We start from the raw sequence: 19956 nt of genomic DNA, 5'->3' as shown, positions 1-19956 counted from the left end.
CACTTTTGTAAACACACGTGCTCATCTCTGAAAAATGAACACAGAGCTCTAATCAGTGTCCCATGCTGGGGCTGAGGTGAAAGAAAATGAGCTAAGCAAATGTGGTGTGGAAAGGGTTACCTAACTTAGATCTTTGTGAATCAAGCTTCCACATCCCCCTCCTCTGACCCCTTAATATCTGGCTCTCACTACCCTTATGTTAGAGGCTGTTGTAGCTGACTTGTCGTGCTTTGTAATGGAGCATGAATGCAGCTAGATGAAATCTATGGTTTTTTGAAAAAACTTTTTTCTGCGGTGTGGAGGGAAGAATTAATCGTGTGTTAAGTATTTTTCCAATAACTATCACAAATACGCTCATAAGCTTCAGGCTTGGCTAAACTTTTGTGCAAAACCTGACATCTACTGGTGGGAAGCATAATTGGACTCTTAGTGTGGAGGCAAGTGCTGAAGAACCTGTTTTATTGAAGTTCTGGCCTCTTTGGCCATAGGTGTTGCATTGTGCCTTGCCCTAGAGCAAATGGCGTTTAAGCATAAATTTAAAAGTCGAAGAATTCCAGGGAAACTGTAACTGTAATATACTTACGTACAAGCATAGGTATTAATGAAGGTGATTGAACTTTGTTAACTGTATCTGCTTTGAACACATGTATAACAGCCAGATGACAAACTTCATAGGCTGTTTCAGACTAAGTTTTGTAATAGAATTAAAGACTTCATGTAGTCTCATGCTTTAAAAAAATCTAATTTTTTTCTTGTGTCTTTAAAGGCTTGCCACGGATGTACACCTTTATCCAAATGTGATTGCAGCGGAGTAAAAGGTGAAAAGGTAAATAACTTTTCTTTTTTTTTTACTGGCAGACCAACACACAAACCACTGAGCCATATGCCAACTTCAGATAACTGAAACTTAAGGGTGATAGCTTTTTGTTTCTTGCTCATATGTTACTTTGATTGTAGTGTGGGCATGCACCAAAAAGCATAGCTGTTATAACAACTTCAGGTACTGGGTTGGACCAAATGGACCATCTGATGATGGTATGAAATTCTGTATGCCATTTTCTTAAGATTGGGGAGCGATGACACAAATTTCTCCAGTTATGTGGGAATGAAAAGCAGAAAAGACACAAATTCTAGCAAAATAGAAAGAATTCCGATGTAGTGCCAAGGCCTGCCTACACTAACCAGTTAGTGTGGATGAGCTAAGGTGTGGATTGTACAATAATGGCTATGCTAGTAATGCTTCAGCAGGAATTTAAAACCAGAGTGTGGCTTGCTTTCCCACTTTTCTTGCATTACCTGCTCATAGGTAGTTGACACTCAGTAATGTGCTCTGAACTTGCGCTGTTTCTTACCTCATAACTTGTATAGCTGCATATGAAGATGATTGCTGTTGCTGGCTAGATGCTCAGCTCGACTGTGGAAGTGACACTATTCAGATACAGCTTCCCTAACATACACAGCTGCCAACCAAGTAAGCAGCTAGTAAATGGACAAACGTGTATTCTTGGATCAAGTCAAGTGAAAACCATCCCCAATCCAAAAAACAACCCTGTGTGGTTCACTCAGTGCAACAGGCTATTTTGGGCTGCCCAGACAACATCTGAAGGCCAAGAGATGCATGTTGATGTCTCGGAGCTTTCCTGCTTCCATGCATCTTTGACTTCCAGTCTCACTGCCTGAGCTCAATACATCAGTGCAGTACTTTGTGTTTCTATCACCATTATTTCTTAATGTTTTACAATTTTTTCCTTTGAGGAACAAGCAGGTACCCAACATTTCTTTTAGTTACAATGCAATATAGATACACAGCTCAGTACTTACCTGAATTGAGCCTTCTCAAGTGTGGGAGCCTTGTTGTAAGTAAATTGTGGTTAAATAGTTCCCATGTAACTGCTGCTGTCACAGGTAATGAATGTGATGTGATCACTGCAAGGAGGAGAGACTGCCTGAAATGCTTCCACTCTTAGTCTTGTAAACAGTTTGCTCAGTTTGCTTAAGATACAATGGAGTCGTCTTAAAGATGTGAACTGATAACCAAGAGTTTGATAAGCCTGTCTTATCAAACCACTTACCCTGTGTTAGCAAGGTTCTAGAAGGGTTTCAGTGCTCTAGATTACTTTCTGACACATTTCAAAGGTGATTTTTGACATAGCGTAAACAAGCGTAACCTCAAATGCATGAAACGCAATGCAGTGCCTGACGATTTTGGCACTATAATGTGCTGGCACAGAATTTTACTATTGGCCAAGGTTAAACAAGGCAGATGTCCTTCAGAGTAATTCATGGTGCCACACCTTCCATCCAGATGAGGTCAGTCCTTGACATTCACTTGCTTTTAGTTCATCAAGTATATTCCAAATTTACATACCTAATTAAGAACAGCATACCCTTGATAGCGGGGTTTCTGAGTTAATTTGGTTAGCCAAAACATGAACCTGGTGGGGTTGGTGCATTCCTACAGGATCTTCAAATGCAGGTGGCCAAACCAGATGTATCCTAACGCTAGTCACAGGGCTATTTCAGGCTTCGTTTGAAGACACTTAAGCATTAGGCTTACATTCCCAATACAATCGCAGCAGGTACAGCTTTGGAGAACCTTCCTATAATTCTAAGTTGGCCTGTTTCTGTACTAGTCACAGCTATTTTGTGAATTCAGTGAGCAAATGGGTGTTGGCTGGCTAGCATGGATAAGGAAAACCTACAAGTAAATCTGGGTTTCTAAGTAAAATAAAGTAATTATTTTCTCCTAGTGATTCAGCTTTCTCTTTATACTACTGTTGCACATGCAGGGACCATGACCCACTCGATTCATTCCAGTCCTTCAGTGTCATTTAATGACATACCTAGTCACCTTCCTCTGGAAAGAATATTTTGGGACTGTTTGTTTGGAGTCAGAGGGAGCTTTTTGTCCAGAGACAGTCAACAACTGGAGCATATGTGCCTTGTTCAAGATCCAGCTCTTAAGTGTCGCTATGTATTGTGGGTTTTGTTTCTACACCTTCAGACTGTCCTAGCCAATTGTTAAGAACTGCACTGGTGAAACTCTTCCACATTTAGTTTCCAATCTCTGTTGGCCTTTTCTGGAGTGAATTATAGCAAGTCCTGAGCAGAAGAGTGAGAAGCTTGATAACCTTTTGTGAAAAGGATTTGGGGAAGGAAAAAAAGTCTCCAGTAAAACAAGTATAACATCAGACCAAGTATTTATACAACAGTTATGCATCTTCCTGGAAAATTCCTGGGGGGCTGCAAACTGATCGGTGTAATCTTTTAGTGAAAGTTAAAAAAAACAACAAACCACCACCACCAAAACATATAAAGGAAAGCAGAGTTTCACCTATGGTAAGACTGCTTTCTCTGTCTTTTGTCTTTTTTTTTTTTTTGGTATGTCTGAGTCCTCATAGGAATTGGCGGGGGGGAGGTGTCCGAGACTCCCACTTGTTAAACTGATAGATATAATGTAAGTTTCCATCCTTAGAATGGAAGATTCACTTTGAAATCTGGGAACTGTGATTAATTTTCCACCTAAATCAAGGTAAACGGAACGTAATCCTGAGGCATGCCAGAGGGGGGTTTTGTGCATATTTTTTTTTAAACAGCCCTTCTGAAGCTTGCAAACCATTGTGTGCGTACATTATGTAAAGGAACAACGAAAAGCAAAGCCCATATTTCTTAACTATGATGTGTTGCTAGTGGAACTGGTTTGATCATACATGCACACACACATTTAGTTGCCCTATAATTACAAAGCCCAAAGTATTTGATGTATTGATGGATTCAGCAGTTCAGCTCTGGGGAGAACCACAAGAGTTCTCTGCCACTGACATCCATCATGCTTTCTCTTACAAATTTTTGTTTGTTTTTTTTTACAGCCTTAAACTTTTTCTAGAGTCTTTTTCTACTACAAGACATCAAGGGCTATCTTAAGATGATTAGGTTTCCATCACATTGTACCACTTACTTAAACATTTGATGTAAGTTTCTAAACCTGATACTATCTTCAGCCTAGTTTTCTTGCAAATATTATCTTTATTCCAGCTGAATGTAAACTGCTGCAACAACAAGAAGTTTCAGGCTTTCACTTTGTATTTGACACGTGACATTTTGTGTTTCTGCTTACTTCTCCAGTGACCTCTGAACCAGGAGTCAAACTCTATAGTTTTTTGCCTCATTGGTGTATGAAGAGCATTAGACAAGGAGCTGTTTAAATAATTGGGAGATTCTGTCATTGACAATGCAACAGTGTACTTGCAGAACTACTGAAAGTCAGGCATGTACAGAACCTGGTTCTGTACTGGGAAGATGGGAAAAGCCTTGGCAAATGCACTCAGCTGAGCCCCATGCTTCTGTTCCACTGTGTTTAACTTCTGGCCCAAAACCAGCTTCTGTATCCAAGCTGCTGTCCACTTGCATTAAGTCAGCTAAGAAGTGCTGCTTTGTTCAGCTTAGCAGAGCCTGATGCATTCCTTTGGAGATTCAGAAGTAGCCTTCTTCCTAAACCTTCAGGATATCCAAATTTTAACAGATCAGGTAAAGTAATACAAACTGAACTATAACAGGAAAATTATTTTGTCTTGCCTTGGGGAGCCACAGCTCTTACTTAACTGCTTCCATGCTGCAAGTGATTCTTGTTTAACTATGCCATGAGCCCTTGTAGCATCAGTAGCATGTTATCTGTTGGAGAATCAAAGCAGAGTAAGCTTTCTTTTTTTTTTTTTTTTTTTTTGGAAGCCCATAGTACAACAGCTGATCAAAATCAGTGCACTGAAATTTTCTTCCTCTGCTCAGGCCCACCTTACTCAAATATAAAATGGGTAGTGTAAAATTCAAACATGTCTAAAATGATATCGTAAAGAGAGGAATTTACTGGAGAGAAGTCAGTAAAAATTGATTGCAGCTGGGAGCCAGTGTGCTATTACTCACAGTAAGCTGCTCAGTAGTGAACTGGACCTGGCAAGAGTATTAAAACTGAAGTAAATGATTAAGCTGCTACATACAGGTGCTTATAGGAATTGTTCTCACTTTCCAACTGGAAGAGAAGTGTATAATTGCTTTTCAGTTAACTGGATGATGATTGGGTTTTAAATAAATATTGCTGGGCACTTTTGAGATTAACCTGCTTTAATGCTTAAAAGCTAGTTCATGGGTGAAAGCTAGCTAAAGAAATAAACACAATAGGCACTGCGTATGTGCCAGTTTCTAAGACAAACCAGTAAGACTTGCAGATTATTGGGTTGGTTTTACCCCCACTGAAAACAGGATCCAAAGATGCTGATAAGATCAGCTTTACAGAGACAGGGGAGGAGAGGGGTGGTACTGAATCTCAGCTGCTCCAGCTGATAAAGACAGAGAGCCGAGGGCTATACCAAGCAAGCTGCATGCATCTTAGTCACGAAGAGGGCACGTACCCCAAGACTGCTGTGGGTTTGCTTTGAAGTGGTGGTGCGTGCTGCTGCTGAAATAGGCTTTCATACCTTCCCTTAGCTAGGTATTCTGGTTTTTCCTCTGGGGCTTGTGTGGCCATGTTCAGAGCTGTCAGTGAACTGATCTCACTGAACACAGGTTTCTTTGTGAACTGGGTTAGTTTTCAGCCCGATCAGTTCCTTCGTGCAAGTTATGTTGCAGCACAACTATTTGTGTAGCTGTGATAGAAACACATGGCTTAAGGTGGGAGGAACCATGTTTTTCACAGCACCTAAGGCACAGTTCCCCCTCAAAATAACTGCAAATACATGATGCTATTTTTGATGAGAAGGACTATTGGGTTCTACCCATTCAAATTCAGTTAAATTGATCAAGAAGCTGTTCTTTAGTTATTACATACAGTTAGCCCGTGGCCTTTTAAAGAACTTCAGAGGGTGTTGAGTTTACTGGGTTTGTTGATCACAATATGAGTGCAACTCCAAAGACTCAGCAGAGTCGCCATTTCCTAATATATGATCTCATACAAACCTGGTACCTGGGGCTCTGGCAAGAGCAGCTTGTATCTGAACTCTGAAGACATTTCAGATACTTTGACTTTGTATCCAGGTACAAGAAATCCATACCACTTACAAAGGAAGATTTATCTTATTCTTGGACTCTTTAGATGTCTATTCCTGGAGCTCTGAGTCTCAGAAGAAAAATACCAGTATATGTCCCCAAGATTCCTGTTTTCTTCTGCCTTTATCATGGTAAAATTGAGTACAGATGTGACCCAAGCTCAGCTTTTCTTTGCACTGTTGTATGCAAATTGCTAAGGAATAGTTAAATTCTCAGGTTTTAATCACTTCATCAAGAATTATTATTGGTGTCTGTGCTTCATAAATGTTGACCTGAACTGCGTTAACATGGCCCCTATGAAAGTTTTGCCACCCCAGCAAGTGACCGCTGACAATTAACCTCGACTGTTTCATCTTACAAAAGTCACAGATGATATTCTGAAGAAATCTGATGTATTTTGAAGAAGACAGGTCATGTCAGAGGGGATTTCTTTATTTTATTAAACTATATCTTTAACACTACTATTTGTGGCTGGTTGGTGTGTTTGTTTTGAGTGAAGTCTTAATTAGATACTATAGTTCTAATTCTGTTAAGTTTGTGTTCTTTGAGTTGAAGAAGAGTTTATGTTGACGAGTATTAGAATCTGAGGCAGCTCTTATTTTCACCCTGTCATTTAGAAAGGGAGAGAGGAATATGGCTGTTGTATCACTTCTGTACTGTAAATCTTAATGTTACTACAGACATTAGTATGTGAGTCTGGTTTTAAGTAGCCACCCGTAGTTAACTGTCTTTAGACTCTTTCTGATGTTGACTGTCTCATAGCAAGGGTGGGAAGCAATTACGTGCCTCTTGCCAAATGTTACAGCCAGCCTCTTACATGTATTTAGGCATTGAAGTGGGCTGTCCAGCTACTGCTTTCCTGAATATTTTTTTGCTCCTTTTTTTTAAGTCATCTTTTTTCCACAGGTATACCACATCTCTGTAAATAAATATTCTGGGTTTTCTCCCTGTAATATCTATTTATAAATATTTAGGTTTCAGGAAGAAATTCTAGAAATGTAAATTACTTGTGCATGCTTTGGAACTGCATCTATCTCCAATTTCTTAATTACTTGTGACCTGTTATTAGAGTACTTGGAACTATGTCAAATTTCTCTGTATCCCTGTTTAATTGGTTATACCTTTCTGCAGCTTAAAGCATAATTTTAGGGTGTTTCCCAACTATTTTTTTTTTCCTCTTCCTATCCCCTTAGCAGCAGTCATGTTCAAGCTTATACGCTGACAGTTTTGCCACATCTTTGAGGCTGTTTGAGGGCAGTTGCTTTGCCAGCTACTCTGGAATTATCACTAAATGAGAACAGAATCTGACTCCTCACTCATTCCCCAAGGAACTGATGGTTATAGCTGATGCATCTTTATTCTGCTATGGAAAGAATCCTGTACTTTTAGGACTGAAAGATGAGATCTGAGTTGACCTAAACCTTTCCTATTTATGTTTCTCTTTATCTTCTAGTCTGAAACAAAAAGAATCCAAACTTCCTCAGTTCTTTCTGTGCAAGCAAAACTGGCTAGTGACTGTTAGTTCTTGCATCTATAAGAAGATACATTGCGCGCTACCCAGGGACTTCAGTCTCATCACATCCCCAATGATATAATGTCCTTTTTTTTGGTGTTGACTTTTTGGGAAATACTTTTCCAATGTCTCTCCAGTTTCAGTATGTTCTTGCAAGGCAGCAGGCAGTTTTTCCTGGCAAATTTGTAGCATCTTGAATCTTCATGAGAAGAGTACAGTATATATAAGGTGTGCAATAGGAAAAGTCTGGAGGCAGAAGCAATATCTGAAAACGGCTCTCACAGAATCCTTCTATATGCTATTCATGTAGAAGACAATTAAAAAAAAAAATCCTCCCAACATCATCTTTATTCCAGAGAGCTGGATCAGCTTGGTTTCTCCCCCACATTTCTTTCTCCAACCAATTTTTTGATCAAAAATAGTGATTATAGTGCAGCTATTTCCTCTGTAATGAGTTTGGTACAGTTCCCTTGGGAAGCATCTGGTGCAATCCCTCAGCTGTCCCCAAGCATAGTCCTTCAAATCATCTGTTCACCCTTGGGGGTAATTTGCTGGTAAACTCCACAGGAGTTGCCCTGGGAACAGTTTCCTCATGCAAGGCTCTCATTGTTGCTGCTCACTTTCAAAGTGGGCTTGCAAAATACTCATTTCATAGTTTCAATAATGCAGCTTACTAGCATCATCTGTTGCCTCCTGTATTTCTCTTGCTTAACTCTTTGGCTTCATATGTTCCTCTTTTATTTTAAATGCCGTGGCTTCCCAGTTCTGTGACTACTTAGACCGGAGACCTCGGAGTAGTTGCATTTTAGAGAACAGTTTTTCAGCCTTAAACAAGGCCAAACCTCTGCAAGAAGTCTGTTCTAGTAACCATTTGCAGATGTTACTTTCTCTAACAAAAATGTGAAGTGTGACCAAGTTGAGATTAGTAGGCATTGTGCAGCCTAGCTAGCACCTGACACCTCTGACGTGCCTCTTGTACGCAGGTGTGTTTCCTTAGTGTGCAAACACAGTTCTTGCCAGAGCTTGCTCCAAAGTCTGGCTCTGTCTAATGTTTTCCTTATCTGGCACTCCCAAATTCCTCATTCTCTCTCCTGCAGGGACACACTAACCCTTTCATATCCTGGCCTGAGATAGTAACACTCCTCCACAGTCTTGTTTTTCAGAGGGGGTAGCACACCAGCTGTATAGCTGCGAAAGTGCAGCCTGGCGCTTTGTGTGCAAAAAGTCAGTCTGGACCCTGACTGTCAGACTTAAGCCTTGATTTATGATGCAATTCAGCATTTCTACCGGGAGAAAGGATGTCTATCCTGTATAAGGGAGCAATATGAGACCTATGGTAAAAAAGGAGTATGTTTACACTTCCATGAATAGAAAACCAGCTTTAGCAGACCAGTTCATGAGCTGCCCATTCCTATCCAAGGAATCCTTCTGAGTCTTACTGTGTGGGTAGGACTAAGTTCAGCATAGTTGTTTCCTCTGGAAGGCTGCAGCTCTTGCTTGCACACAGCCTTTAATATCTCATCCAAAAGGTTTTCCTCTTGTATTTCCAAGGAAGCAGTTTAGCAAGTACTAGAAAAGAAGACAGGAAAAGAAATCCTGTTTACTTTCTCTGATTTTTTTTTTTTTGTGAGATCTCAGCATCTTTTAAATGTTTGAATACAACTTCTAAGTTCCTGATTCCCACAGTGGAATGCAGAGCACCTACCTAAGCAGTACAGTGAAAAAATTAGGATTTAAGAATGAGACTTAACACTGCTGTCATGCTTAGCGTATAGCTGCTTATGGAAAATAAAGGGGAGATGAGCAAGCCTTAATATTGCCTTTTGCGCCTTGTGCTCAAGGCTGCAGTTAAATGCTTCTGTCTGCTTGCAATCCTCTGTCTTCAGTTCTCTGCTACTTTCTTCTTGAAGATGGGAGATTGCTGGTTTGGTTCTTTCATCTGGCTGAGGAAAGCTAGGCAGGACCTCCCAAGATCCTAGAGAGTGCCATAGCTGGTAGGCTGCCAGATAATAGATGTGGGAACTACTACTCCCATTCTTGCTGAAGCAGTGCAAGAAAATAAAAATTTAGGATGGATTGGTTTAAAGAGAATGTGCAAAAGCCTGCACAACTCTAACCCGGTGATTAAGATGCTCGTTAGGATGGAGCATTTCTTTGGCAGTTCCTGTAGCTGTCATGAAAAAATAATTGGGGTAAATGATCAGGCAGTTTTTTGCAGGTAGGAAGCAGACCTACCAACCGAACCCAACCTATCTGTAGAGTAATGAGGAATAATGCTGAATAACTGCCTGTTTCGTAAGCAGTTGCCTATACTGGTTGATGTAACAGAGCTGTAGGAAATACCTGTTTATGCAGTTGAAAAGTGTACAATAATGTATATATGCACAAAAACGTGTATTAATTCTGGTATTTCTTAACTTTTCTGTACCGATTGAAACCTTGATATTTACTGATTTTTGTGAATCTATGACATGCAATGAATAAAGTATTTTATGAGTATGCAGCTATGCATATTCTGAAACTAGGTAAGTGACATTGTCAACTTACACTGACAAGTTAGGGGGCAGTATATGATGGTATATGGTATTTGTTACGTTACTGATTGGCTTTCATGGCTAATCATTGCACAAATATTTAGCAAAATGTGGTCGTCGCTTGAGAGTTTATGGTTTTAGCAGGAGGTGACAGATAAAAAGAGTAAGAAACATTATTTTTTGCTGTCTTGTGACTGTCTCACTTGATTTTGATTGAAAGCACCTTGGGCTGGAACCCTGTTTATGTTCAGTATTTCTAAAGTGTTTAGCCTTCAGTGCATGGCCAGTCTCTTAGTTGTTTTTATATTATCACAGACTGGTTTGGGTTGGGAGGGGCCTTAAAGACCATCTGGCTCCAGCCCGTGCCACAGGCAGGGACACCTTCCACCAGACCAGGTTGCCCAGAGCCCCGTCCAGCCTGGCCTTGGGCACTGCCAGGGATGGGGCACCCACAGCTGCTCTGGGCAGCCTGGGCCGGTGTCTCACCACCCTCACGGTGAGGAATTTCTTCCTAATAGCTCATCTAAATCTCCCCTCTTTCAGTTTAAAGCCGTTGCCCCTTGTCCTATCACTACATGCCCTTGTGAAAGCTCCCTCCAGCTTTCCTGCAGCCCCCGTCAGGCACTGGCAGGCTGTGCAGGGTCTCCCTGGAGCCTTCTCCTCTCCAGGCTGAACCACCCCAACTCTCCCAGCCTGTCTGCACAGCAGAGCTGCTCCAGCCTCTGAGCATCTTCATGGCCCCTCCGGCCTCCCTCCGACAGGTCCGTGTCCTTCGTGTGCTGGGGCCCAGAGCTGCACGCAGCGCTGCAGGGGGGTGTTAGGACAGCACGAAGCAGAGGGGGAGAATCACCTGCCTTGACCTGCTGGTCACACTTCTTTTGGTGCAGCCCATGATACAGTTGGCTTTCTGCTCTGTGAGCACATGTTGATGGCTCATAGTTGATTTTTAATCCACCAATGCTCCCAAGTCCTTCTTCTCAGGGCTGCTCTCCATCCGTTCTCCACCCAGCCTGTACCTCAACCCATGTGCAGGACCTTGCACTTGGCCTTGTTGAACTTCATGAGGTTTGCAGGGGTCCACCTCTCAAGCCTGTCACAGTCCCTCTGGGTGGCACCCCTGCCCTCCAGCATGTCGACCACCCCACACAGCTTGGGGTCGCAGCAAACTTGCTGAGGGTGCACTCAGTCCCACTGTCCGTGTTGCCAACAAAGATGTTGAACATTGCCAGTCCTGATTCTGACCCCTGAGGAACACCACTTGTCACTGGTCTCCACTTGGACATTGAGCTGTTGACCACAACTCTTTGGAGTGTGACCACCCAGCCAATTCCTTATCCACCAAGTTGTCCATCTGTCAAATCCATGTCTCTCCGGTTTAGAGACAAGGGTGTCATGCGGGACAATGTCAGATGCTTTGCACAAGTCCAGGCACATGACATCAGCTGCTCTTCCCTTATCCGCCACTGCTGTAACCCTGTTGTAGAAGGCCACCAAATTTGTCAGGCATAATTTGCCCTTAGTGAAGCCATGTTGGCTGTCACCAGTCACCACCTTATTTTCCACATGCCCTAGCATAGTTTCCAGGAGGATCTGCTCCATGATCTTGCAACTGTGAAGACCAAACAACAGTCACCGTATAGCAGCTGGCTATACCCTGCACAGAGTTTTTATAGGTATCGCAGCAGAGGTGAATTTTTGGGAGAGACTTAATAATCAATAAAGCTATGTTTTTGTAGGAAGGGGGAAAGAGTTCTGTGTATTTAAGCAGCACAGGAGAAACAGATGTTTGAATTATTTTGGTAAGTAGGTGGCTTAAATACTGGATAAACTTCCTATGAAACCTGTTTAAGTGAAGCGGTTAAAGGCAATGTATGTGTATTTTCAGGAATTTCTGTAGCTGAGCAGGTGAGATGTTTAATCGTAGTGTTTGCTTCTTTGTCTGACTTCCTACAGAAAACTGGAAAGATAATGTGGTTTATGAATTTTTCAATCATAACTTGTGCTTTTGTCATGTTACACCTCCGCTATGATGTTTTCTCTTTTTGTAGGGTGAAAGGGGATTCCCAGGCTTGGAAGGACAGCCAGGTTTGCCTGGCTTTCCAGGACCAGAGGGACCTCCTGGTCCAAGAGGCTCAAAGGTAAGTCCCAATTCACTTGAATTGGATGAAAATTCTAGGTAGTGTTTGCTTGCTGATAGTGCAGATGCTAAATCATTCCAGAACTCCAGATTATCATTGATTTCATAGTCAAAATCTTCAGATGTTGGGATATGACAGGTTTTCTGTTGGATTGGTTTGAATAGTCAACCAGAGGAAAAAGATTGCTCAAAGTTTCCTGTTCTTCACCTACACAAGTGCTTGCAAACACTACATGTGCACTTGTATCCTCTCACTAGGTACTGCAGATTAAGGTTAAAGAACAGGTTTGGCAAGGTGCTGTAATGTAGTTTTATTAGTCCTTGTGATAATGCGCTCCATTGCTTAGTTTACTGGTAAGAGTGGTGCTGGGCTGTCAGCTGCCCGGAGGGGTCCCACCACAGGGGTAAACTGTTGTTTGCACCTGGTGGCATTCCTGGCTTGGTTTTGGGTGAGGCAATGCAAATGAAGGCCTCGCTGAACCCATGCACAGACAACTGAGGAATGCTCCTTGCTTTCCTTGGAGGGTTTTGATTTATTTTTATTTGCTACTGAATTACATCATTATGCTCAGATGATGTAATATAGCATTAAAATGTTGAAAAACCTTCCTCTAAATGCATTTATGTTTAGTATACACAAGATTATCCGGCATCTACCATTTCTTTTGCAAATGCTCACAGTATAAACTAACAGAAGCACAACAAAAAGAAGCAAAGAGAAAAGTAGGTAGGTGGTAAGAAAAAAACCAAAAGGCGACACTAAAAGAAAAGATAAATTGGATATAATGAGAGTGAAACCACAGGAGGGTCTTGGATTAGAAACGCTGATTATATTTTTATTTCATAAATGCCTTTTCTTCTCAAGATTTTTATAAGAAGTTCTGCGTTATCCATAATACAAAATAATCCTGGTACGGTGTCCATCACGTTTAGTGTTGTATGTCTCGTGTTGCCCACAAGAGGTCACTGTGGGATATTGGATGACAGCACATGCCCGGTACCTGCGTGTAAGCAATCTTAAATAGCTTTTTAAAAAAACATTTCCTTTGAGTCATGGTTTGTCAGCTGTAACAAATACTTTTCAATTCAAAGTCCAAAGCCCAAAATAAAATAACTTTGAACACTTTTACTCGGGAAATTACAACTAATAAAGCTTTTAGTCCACTTATATAAACGCATAGAAGAAATTGTATTATGCGTACAGTTTCATTTGATAGAAAGGCAGACTGCAAAACTTGAGTGTGTTTTGTTTGTTTGTTGGTTTCTTTTAGGGTGATGATGGACTTCCAGGGCCTATTGGACCCAAAGGAATCAGAGTAAGTGTTGATGCAGTTTTGGGGGATATATTGGAATTATGGGTAAAGACTGCCAAGCATGGAGTGTGTCCTCACAGAAGTGGTGATTTATGGGATGAAAAAATCAGCTTAAATCTGAAGAATAATTTATCTACCAGCTGGAAAAGATTGTATTACATTTTACGAGTAATATAAGGTTACATAAGTAATACAAAATTCTGTATTGCTTGATTTACATTCTTACCATTACTATAACTCATTAGGGAAAGCGGCCCCAATATTTGTTTGATCTGTTTTACTATACCGAACCTAAACATGTGGCAATAACTTTGCTTCAGTTTATTCTGAAGTAGACACTGTATACATAGGGTCGGCATGGGAGAAGCCGATTTGTCTTGAAATCCTTTAGGTTTTGTGCCTTTGCTTTTTCTTTTTGTCAGACCCCTCAGCTGGTGACAATTGATGTATCTCTGACTTCATTGAGACACATCCATTTTCCATACCATGAGTGTTCATTTGTTTTCTGACTATATCTTCATAGTATTACTTTAGTTGTTCTGCATTGTCTTCTCTATGTTTTTGTGGATATTTCGCTGATAAAAGGGTAAGAACCTTGATGGCTGTCCAGCATGGCATTCTTTTTTTACAGGTGATTCAGATGTTTCTGTTTTTCTTTACTTACATATGCACAAATAGGTTGCATTTACATTTAATAAAATCTTGGTAAATCCTTTTGCACTTCCATTCATACCATACTGTTTAAAACATATGTGGTTAATTTCCTTCTAGGGACCACCAGGGCTTCCAGGATTTCCAGGAACACCAGGGCTTCCTGTGAGTAGGAATGAACTGTATAGATATGAATCTATTCCCTTTTGTCTTTCAGGCCCAGAAGAACATCCTGCAAGCTAATTCTCCTTTCCTTTTTTTCACTTTAAAGGGATTACCAGGGCAAGATGGGCCACCAGGACCTCAGGGTATCCCAGGATGCAATGGAACAAAGGTTGAATCTCTTTAAAATTCTTAATGATGCATCCACAATACAATGGAGTTCTTGTTCTCCTGCCTGTAGCCAATAGGTTTAGTTTCTTATGTGCAGCAGTACTTGTCATTACTGAGTTGTGCAGGTAATTCTAAGACAATGCAGATTTACACATGCATCTGAGAGAAGGGGTCATGGTCTGGTGTGTAAAGCCCAAATTTTGCCAGAAATTGGCAGCACCGAGCCACAACATATATATACAACCAACTTATATACACTGCAACCAGTGTAGTTAAATTCTTTGTTCTAATCCTTAATTTTATAGCTAACAAGTGAGAGGAGTGTCGGATAGTTGGATCATACGCTGTATGTCATTTTTGTAGTAGACTCATGCTGCCAAAGAAAACTCATTACCTAACAGTGGGACTTTTTAATTATCAATTTTTAATAATATTGCATTGAAGATACTGATTCAGTATCCTTCTTGAAAGGAGTCACTTTTATTCTAACGTGTTACTTAGCTTCACATTATGATCGTTCCATAAGAGAAATTGATCTTTTATAGCATTATATCTGTTTTCCATCTCTGTAGTATAGTACTTTGCCTGGAAGTATGTGGAAATATCTAAATATGGAAAGCTCTGTTTCAATCATTTGTGTGATTTAACAAACTATATATAGGCTTTTTATATTTATTGTTTATATATTTAATGTTTGTTTATATTTGTTTGGTTTACTTTATCCTATAGCTTGTTGCAATACAATTTGCTTCTCTGAAGTCATAAGCTAACAATGAAATTGGACTTTTCAGTCAAAATTTGTTTATCTGGTTGTGTTATGTTTTGATTAATTATTTTCTTCATCCCTAAGGGAGAGCGTGGATTCCCAGGCAGTCCAGGTTTTCCTGGTTTACAAGGGCCTCCTGTAAGTAAAAGATTTCCTGATCAGCTCCCTGTAATCCATTGAAAGACTTATACTTAGGTCTGTGAAAGATCAGATAAATATCAGCCTCTTTTTGCAGTTCTTATGTACTTTTAATAAATAAGAATCTATTTTTTTATGGTTAATCAGAATTTTAGATATCCAATAAAAGTGAGGTTTTCTGCTGCATGCTGTGGTAAAGCTAATAAAAAGCCCTTTGAATTCTCATATGCTGAGATGCTTTGCCACCTGCAGAAAAATACAAATACATGTATATGTGTCAGAGAAGAACGATCTTGATACTGTCATCCTGTACATCTAAAGATTCTTACTGGTGATTAGTGGGGCAAAAAAAGACAGTGTAGGATGTTTTCATTGGAAAACACAAGGTTGTACAGCAGAGTGACTGTCAGAACCAAAGTACAAACAGAAGGAAATGCAGTAGACAGTACAGATAACAGGAGACAATAAAGAAACAAATTGCTAGGAAATGGAAATGTAGTCCCTTTAATGCTCAGCATTCAGTGTGAAAGTACTGTCATTTTTCCACTTGATTCTGAAGATGATAAAAATTTATTTTCTTCTATTTCATAACTTTTTTTAGATTTCTGTCTTTAATGCTTGCCTCATGGTGTAGATCTGATTACCGGTTTGCAAGTGACATACCAAAGATTTATTTCTATTGATCTTTTTTTATTTTTTGTTTCTTTTAAACAAAGGGACCCCCTGGTCTGCCAGGTATGAAGGTAAGTGTTCTGTACTCACACATCACAGTATTAACCAGGCACAGGTGTGCATTGTGATCAGTGCGATCTGACATAAATAACCTACTTGCTTTTATGCAAGACCATGGACTCCACTGGAATCTGGAGTGATGTTCTGCAGAAAGCTTAGTGTTTCTAGGCCACTCCAGTGCAACTAACTGGAAATTCTGCAGTAGCTTTACTCAGTTTTTAGTCAGTAGTTCCAGAAGTAGTAGATTGTTTTCTGAAGCTGGTTTCCTTGCAAGTGTGAGAGACAGTGTCTGTTTGTATTGTGAGGCATCGAGTTAGGAAAATGCCTATGAAAACCCAAATGCACCAGTAGTCTACCGGTCCGTGCTCAAGAACACTACTAGACACTATGCAATAATAACTTACAACATCCAGTGAAGGGAATACTGCAACAGCTTACATTCCTTTTGAAAACATGCTTTCTACTGTGTAGAAAGTACATAGATGTAGATAGTACATAGATGGCTTTTTCTTCTAATGTAAGTAGTCTCATAGTTTGACTTTGGACCTTAAGGACCTCTCCTATTTTTTAAGGGGTGGGGGGGGTTTTTGTATGCTTGACCTATTTGAGCATGGGCCAAAACATCAGGTTTGATTCAAATCTATTTGAAAGGAAACTTGACCCACAGAATTATTTCAATAAACTCAAGGACAGCATAACACTGGTGCTGGGAAATTGTGACTATTAAGCTGAATTGTTTTTCTCAGTGACTTTTCTTCCAAATTGTTTTAAAGATAATAAAAGGTAAGCTGATCAGAACATACACTTTTAAAAGAAAGATATTCCCTGAAATTAATAAGAAACTGTGCTTCAGTGTAGAACATGAAGCATGACTTTTATAACAGTATACTCAGCATTAATCTCATGAGGTTGGACATTGCAAAAAGCTGTGAGCCTTTTTTCTGTTGTGTCCTATCCACAGCTTTCCCATGGAGCTAGAATGTCTCTTTCTTTATTTGTATTTCAATCCCTTAATCTTTTGGAATTTAAATCAATGCTGATACATTTGTACATACAAAAAAAAAGAGCTTTTAATAGTTGGCACTTTAGCCATTTAAAGAATCCTCATCTCTCCTAAAAAGAGCTGTTCTTGGAGAATCTTGTACTACTTATATTAAAGAGTACTGCTAGGGTGTAGCGTAACTCTTAGTCTCTCAGAGTCTTAAGAGCCTTTATGCATCCTTTGGAGTCAGAATGGTGGTAAAGAATTGTAAAATGTACTATTAATTAAAGTTAACTCTTCTTCTTCCAGGGTGAAGCAGGTGAAATAATTACATCCTTCCTGCCAGGACAGAAGGGCGACCCCGGATTTCCAGGTCTTCCAGGGATACCTGTAAGTTGAGTAAAGTACTATTAGGCTGTGTTCTGCCAAAAAGATAAGATGAAAAGCATTTGCATTACAGGACAATTGGAACATTTGGTGCTAGGGGATCCATACGTTTATGTGGAGAAGCAGGGCTCACATTTAATATACCTCTAGTTCATGGCCCGAGGGAAAGTAAGTGCCTCCGTGTTGCTTTTAATAGAGTGATGCACAGAGGCCAGAAGGGTCCCTGGTCAGGAAAGTGGTATCCAGCAGACAGCAGTACTCACAGTTACTGACTTGCTTCTCTGTTCCCTCTGCATTTTTACCCCTTCCTAGACATTCTCTGTATCAGTTCTGGAGTTCCTTTCCCTTCTTCACCCTGAGGTAAAGCCAGAAACATCTGCCTTTCTGGCCTGTAGCCACTATTTTGGGTGGTGAGAAGAGAGGGTTACGTCTCAGCTGTTCTCTTCATGTTGTACCTCCTGAACAGTGTTTCTGTTCTCCCAGCAGTCTTCTGTGAAAACAGCTAGTGACTCCAGGCCCTGTGCTTCCCCACTGAGCCATTCATTGCTTTAGTGGAAGAACAAGGGGAGCAGAAAATGAGTCTATCGGCCTGGACTGGACAGCAGCCAGACTCCCATTTCCTGGTACAGAGAGGCAAGCCCCAGGCTATTCTGACCAGACTGAGCCTGTTAGCATTTCTGTTCCTCTGATCTGTGCTTCCCTATTGTCTGTTTCTGGCTGGGAGGAATCACAAATACAAAGTGTTTTGTTGTTCTCTCTCAGTGCATGAAGAGAAAGAAAGAGCAAAAGTAGTTCAAAAGAAACAAAAAAGCATTCCCTTATCCAAGCCAAAGACATGTATTGATGTTGAGAGCAGAACACTCCTAACATGATGTACACTTCTTTAGGCCTTTCCACAAGGACAGATTGGTAGGTTAGTGGTCAGCTTCTTTGATTGGACATGTATGGAGTGCCGGCTGTTGAGGTTTTTTTACCTTTTTTACCTCACTGGTTTGGTCTTTTTGATAAAAAGGTGCTTTTCTCATAGCCTCCTCAATTTTCTCAACAGGGCCCACCTGGCGCCATGGGAATACCAGGTCCAATTGGCCCTCCAGGGCCCCCAGGTTTGACAGTAAGTTTCTTTAACCTGTTACCCATAAAGTGTTAAATGGGGCGGTTACTTCTTTGTCTCACATGCTCAAAGGCAGGTCAATAAAGTGCAGAAATCTTGGTAGTCAAGACTTGGTATGAAGACAACAGGAACCGTGCATCCAGTTCACCCTGGAGCTGCTACTGTACACCTTTGAATGCGATATGTTTGAAACAGCCTGTTCCCAGGCCTCTTCTCCTTTAAATCAGGCTGAATTGTGGTGCGGGCTCCTTGTTTGTGTGAAACCTGAGGGACAAAACAGCTTATTTAGACCAGGATCATTCTTCCTTCAAGGTTTAATGCCTATTTAATTTTATGTGACTCTCCACTTAAAGGAAGAACGAGTTTCTCACATATTTGTGAGGTTGAATAGCATGAGGAAGAGTTCTCGCAGGAAAGCAAGGTGCCTTGTCAACATGGGTATAATGCAGAGGAGTCACTGAAATCATTGTTAATGTAGCGACATTGGGTTTTGATGGTTTGTTTCTCCACATACACACAAAAAGGGGCATGCAAAGTGCTTGGAAGTGACTTCTATTTTTTGTTTCCTCTTTTAATAGGGACCTCCTGGTCCACCAGGGCTGCCAGGACCTAAGGTATTTTCTTTCCCTCATTGATGGTGGTGATGGACTGTTTTGTTTTTCTTTCTGTTCATTTGTGACTTCTAAGGGCTGATGAGTTATACTTTTTGCAGGGTAATATGGGTTTGAATTTCCAAGGACCCAAAGGTGAAAAAGTGAGTAGGTGATCATGATGATATTTTTGCTTATTTTCAAAATATTTATGCATGCCATTTGGGTTTGTATTGCCTGTAGAAAACTGCCATCTTCTTGCACCTTAGGGTGAACAAGGTCTTCAGGGACCTCCAGGGCCACCAGGACAAATTGGAGAACAGAAGAGACCAAATGACATTGAGTTTCAGAAAGGAGATCAGGTGAGTGGGAAACTATATCCATCTGCAATGAGCATGTGATCAAGCTGTAACCTCTATTGGTTTAGCTTATGTATACTTGCATCCTGCTTACTGCAGAAGTTCTATTATTTTTCTCAAAGAACTGAATATTTTGGGCCTGAGTACTTTTTCTTTAATAGAAGGCATGCCAGTCACATTAGCTCAGTTACTTCCCTTAGTAAAATGACTATTCTTATGAAAATCTCTTAAAGGATTGCATAGCAACAGTAAAAGCAGTTAAAATATTCTCGTTCCATGGAACACCCAGGCTGTGATTTTCAAAGCTGTCTGGGGATTCAGATTCCCATTAATTAACCATCTATGCCATCCATTGTGAGGAAGCCTTTCAA

General features: G+C 40.6%; 1 protein-coding gene across 1 annotated transcript in view; it reads left to right on the top strand.

Annotated features, from left to right (window-relative positions):
- The window catches only part of COL4A5 (collagen type IV alpha 5 chain), an 86152-nt gene that overhangs the window by 24758 nt on the left and 41438 nt on the right, over positions 1-19956 (top strand). Inside the window, exons 2-13 of the mRNA XM_055818146.1 lie at positions 767-826; positions 12135-12224; positions 13495-13539; positions 14308-14352; positions 14459-14521; positions 15371-15424; positions 16141-16167; positions 17448-17528; positions 18574-18636; positions 19215-19250; positions 19349-19390; positions 19496-19588. Of these exons, the coding sequence (XP_055674121.1) occupies positions 767-826; positions 12135-12224; positions 13495-13539; positions 14308-14352; positions 14459-14521; positions 15371-15424; positions 16141-16167; positions 17448-17528; positions 18574-18636; positions 19215-19250; positions 19349-19390; positions 19496-19588 (699 nt within the window). The remainder of the gene's footprint in view (positions 1-766; positions 827-12134; positions 12225-13494; positions 13540-14307; positions 14353-14458; positions 14522-15370; positions 15425-16140; positions 16168-17447; positions 17529-18573; positions 18637-19214; positions 19251-19348; positions 19391-19495; positions 19589-19956) is intronic.

The sequence above is a fragment of the Falco peregrinus genome, chromosome 13 (genome assembly GCF_023634155.1).
Source record: "Falco peregrinus isolate bFalPer1 chromosome 13, bFalPer1.pri, whole genome shotgun sequence".
Lineage (NCBI taxonomy): Eukaryota > Metazoa > Chordata > Aves > Falconiformes > Falconidae > Falco > Falco peregrinus.
Note: the sequence above shows the minus strand (reverse complement) of the source record. Positions and strands in the feature narration are given on the sequence as shown.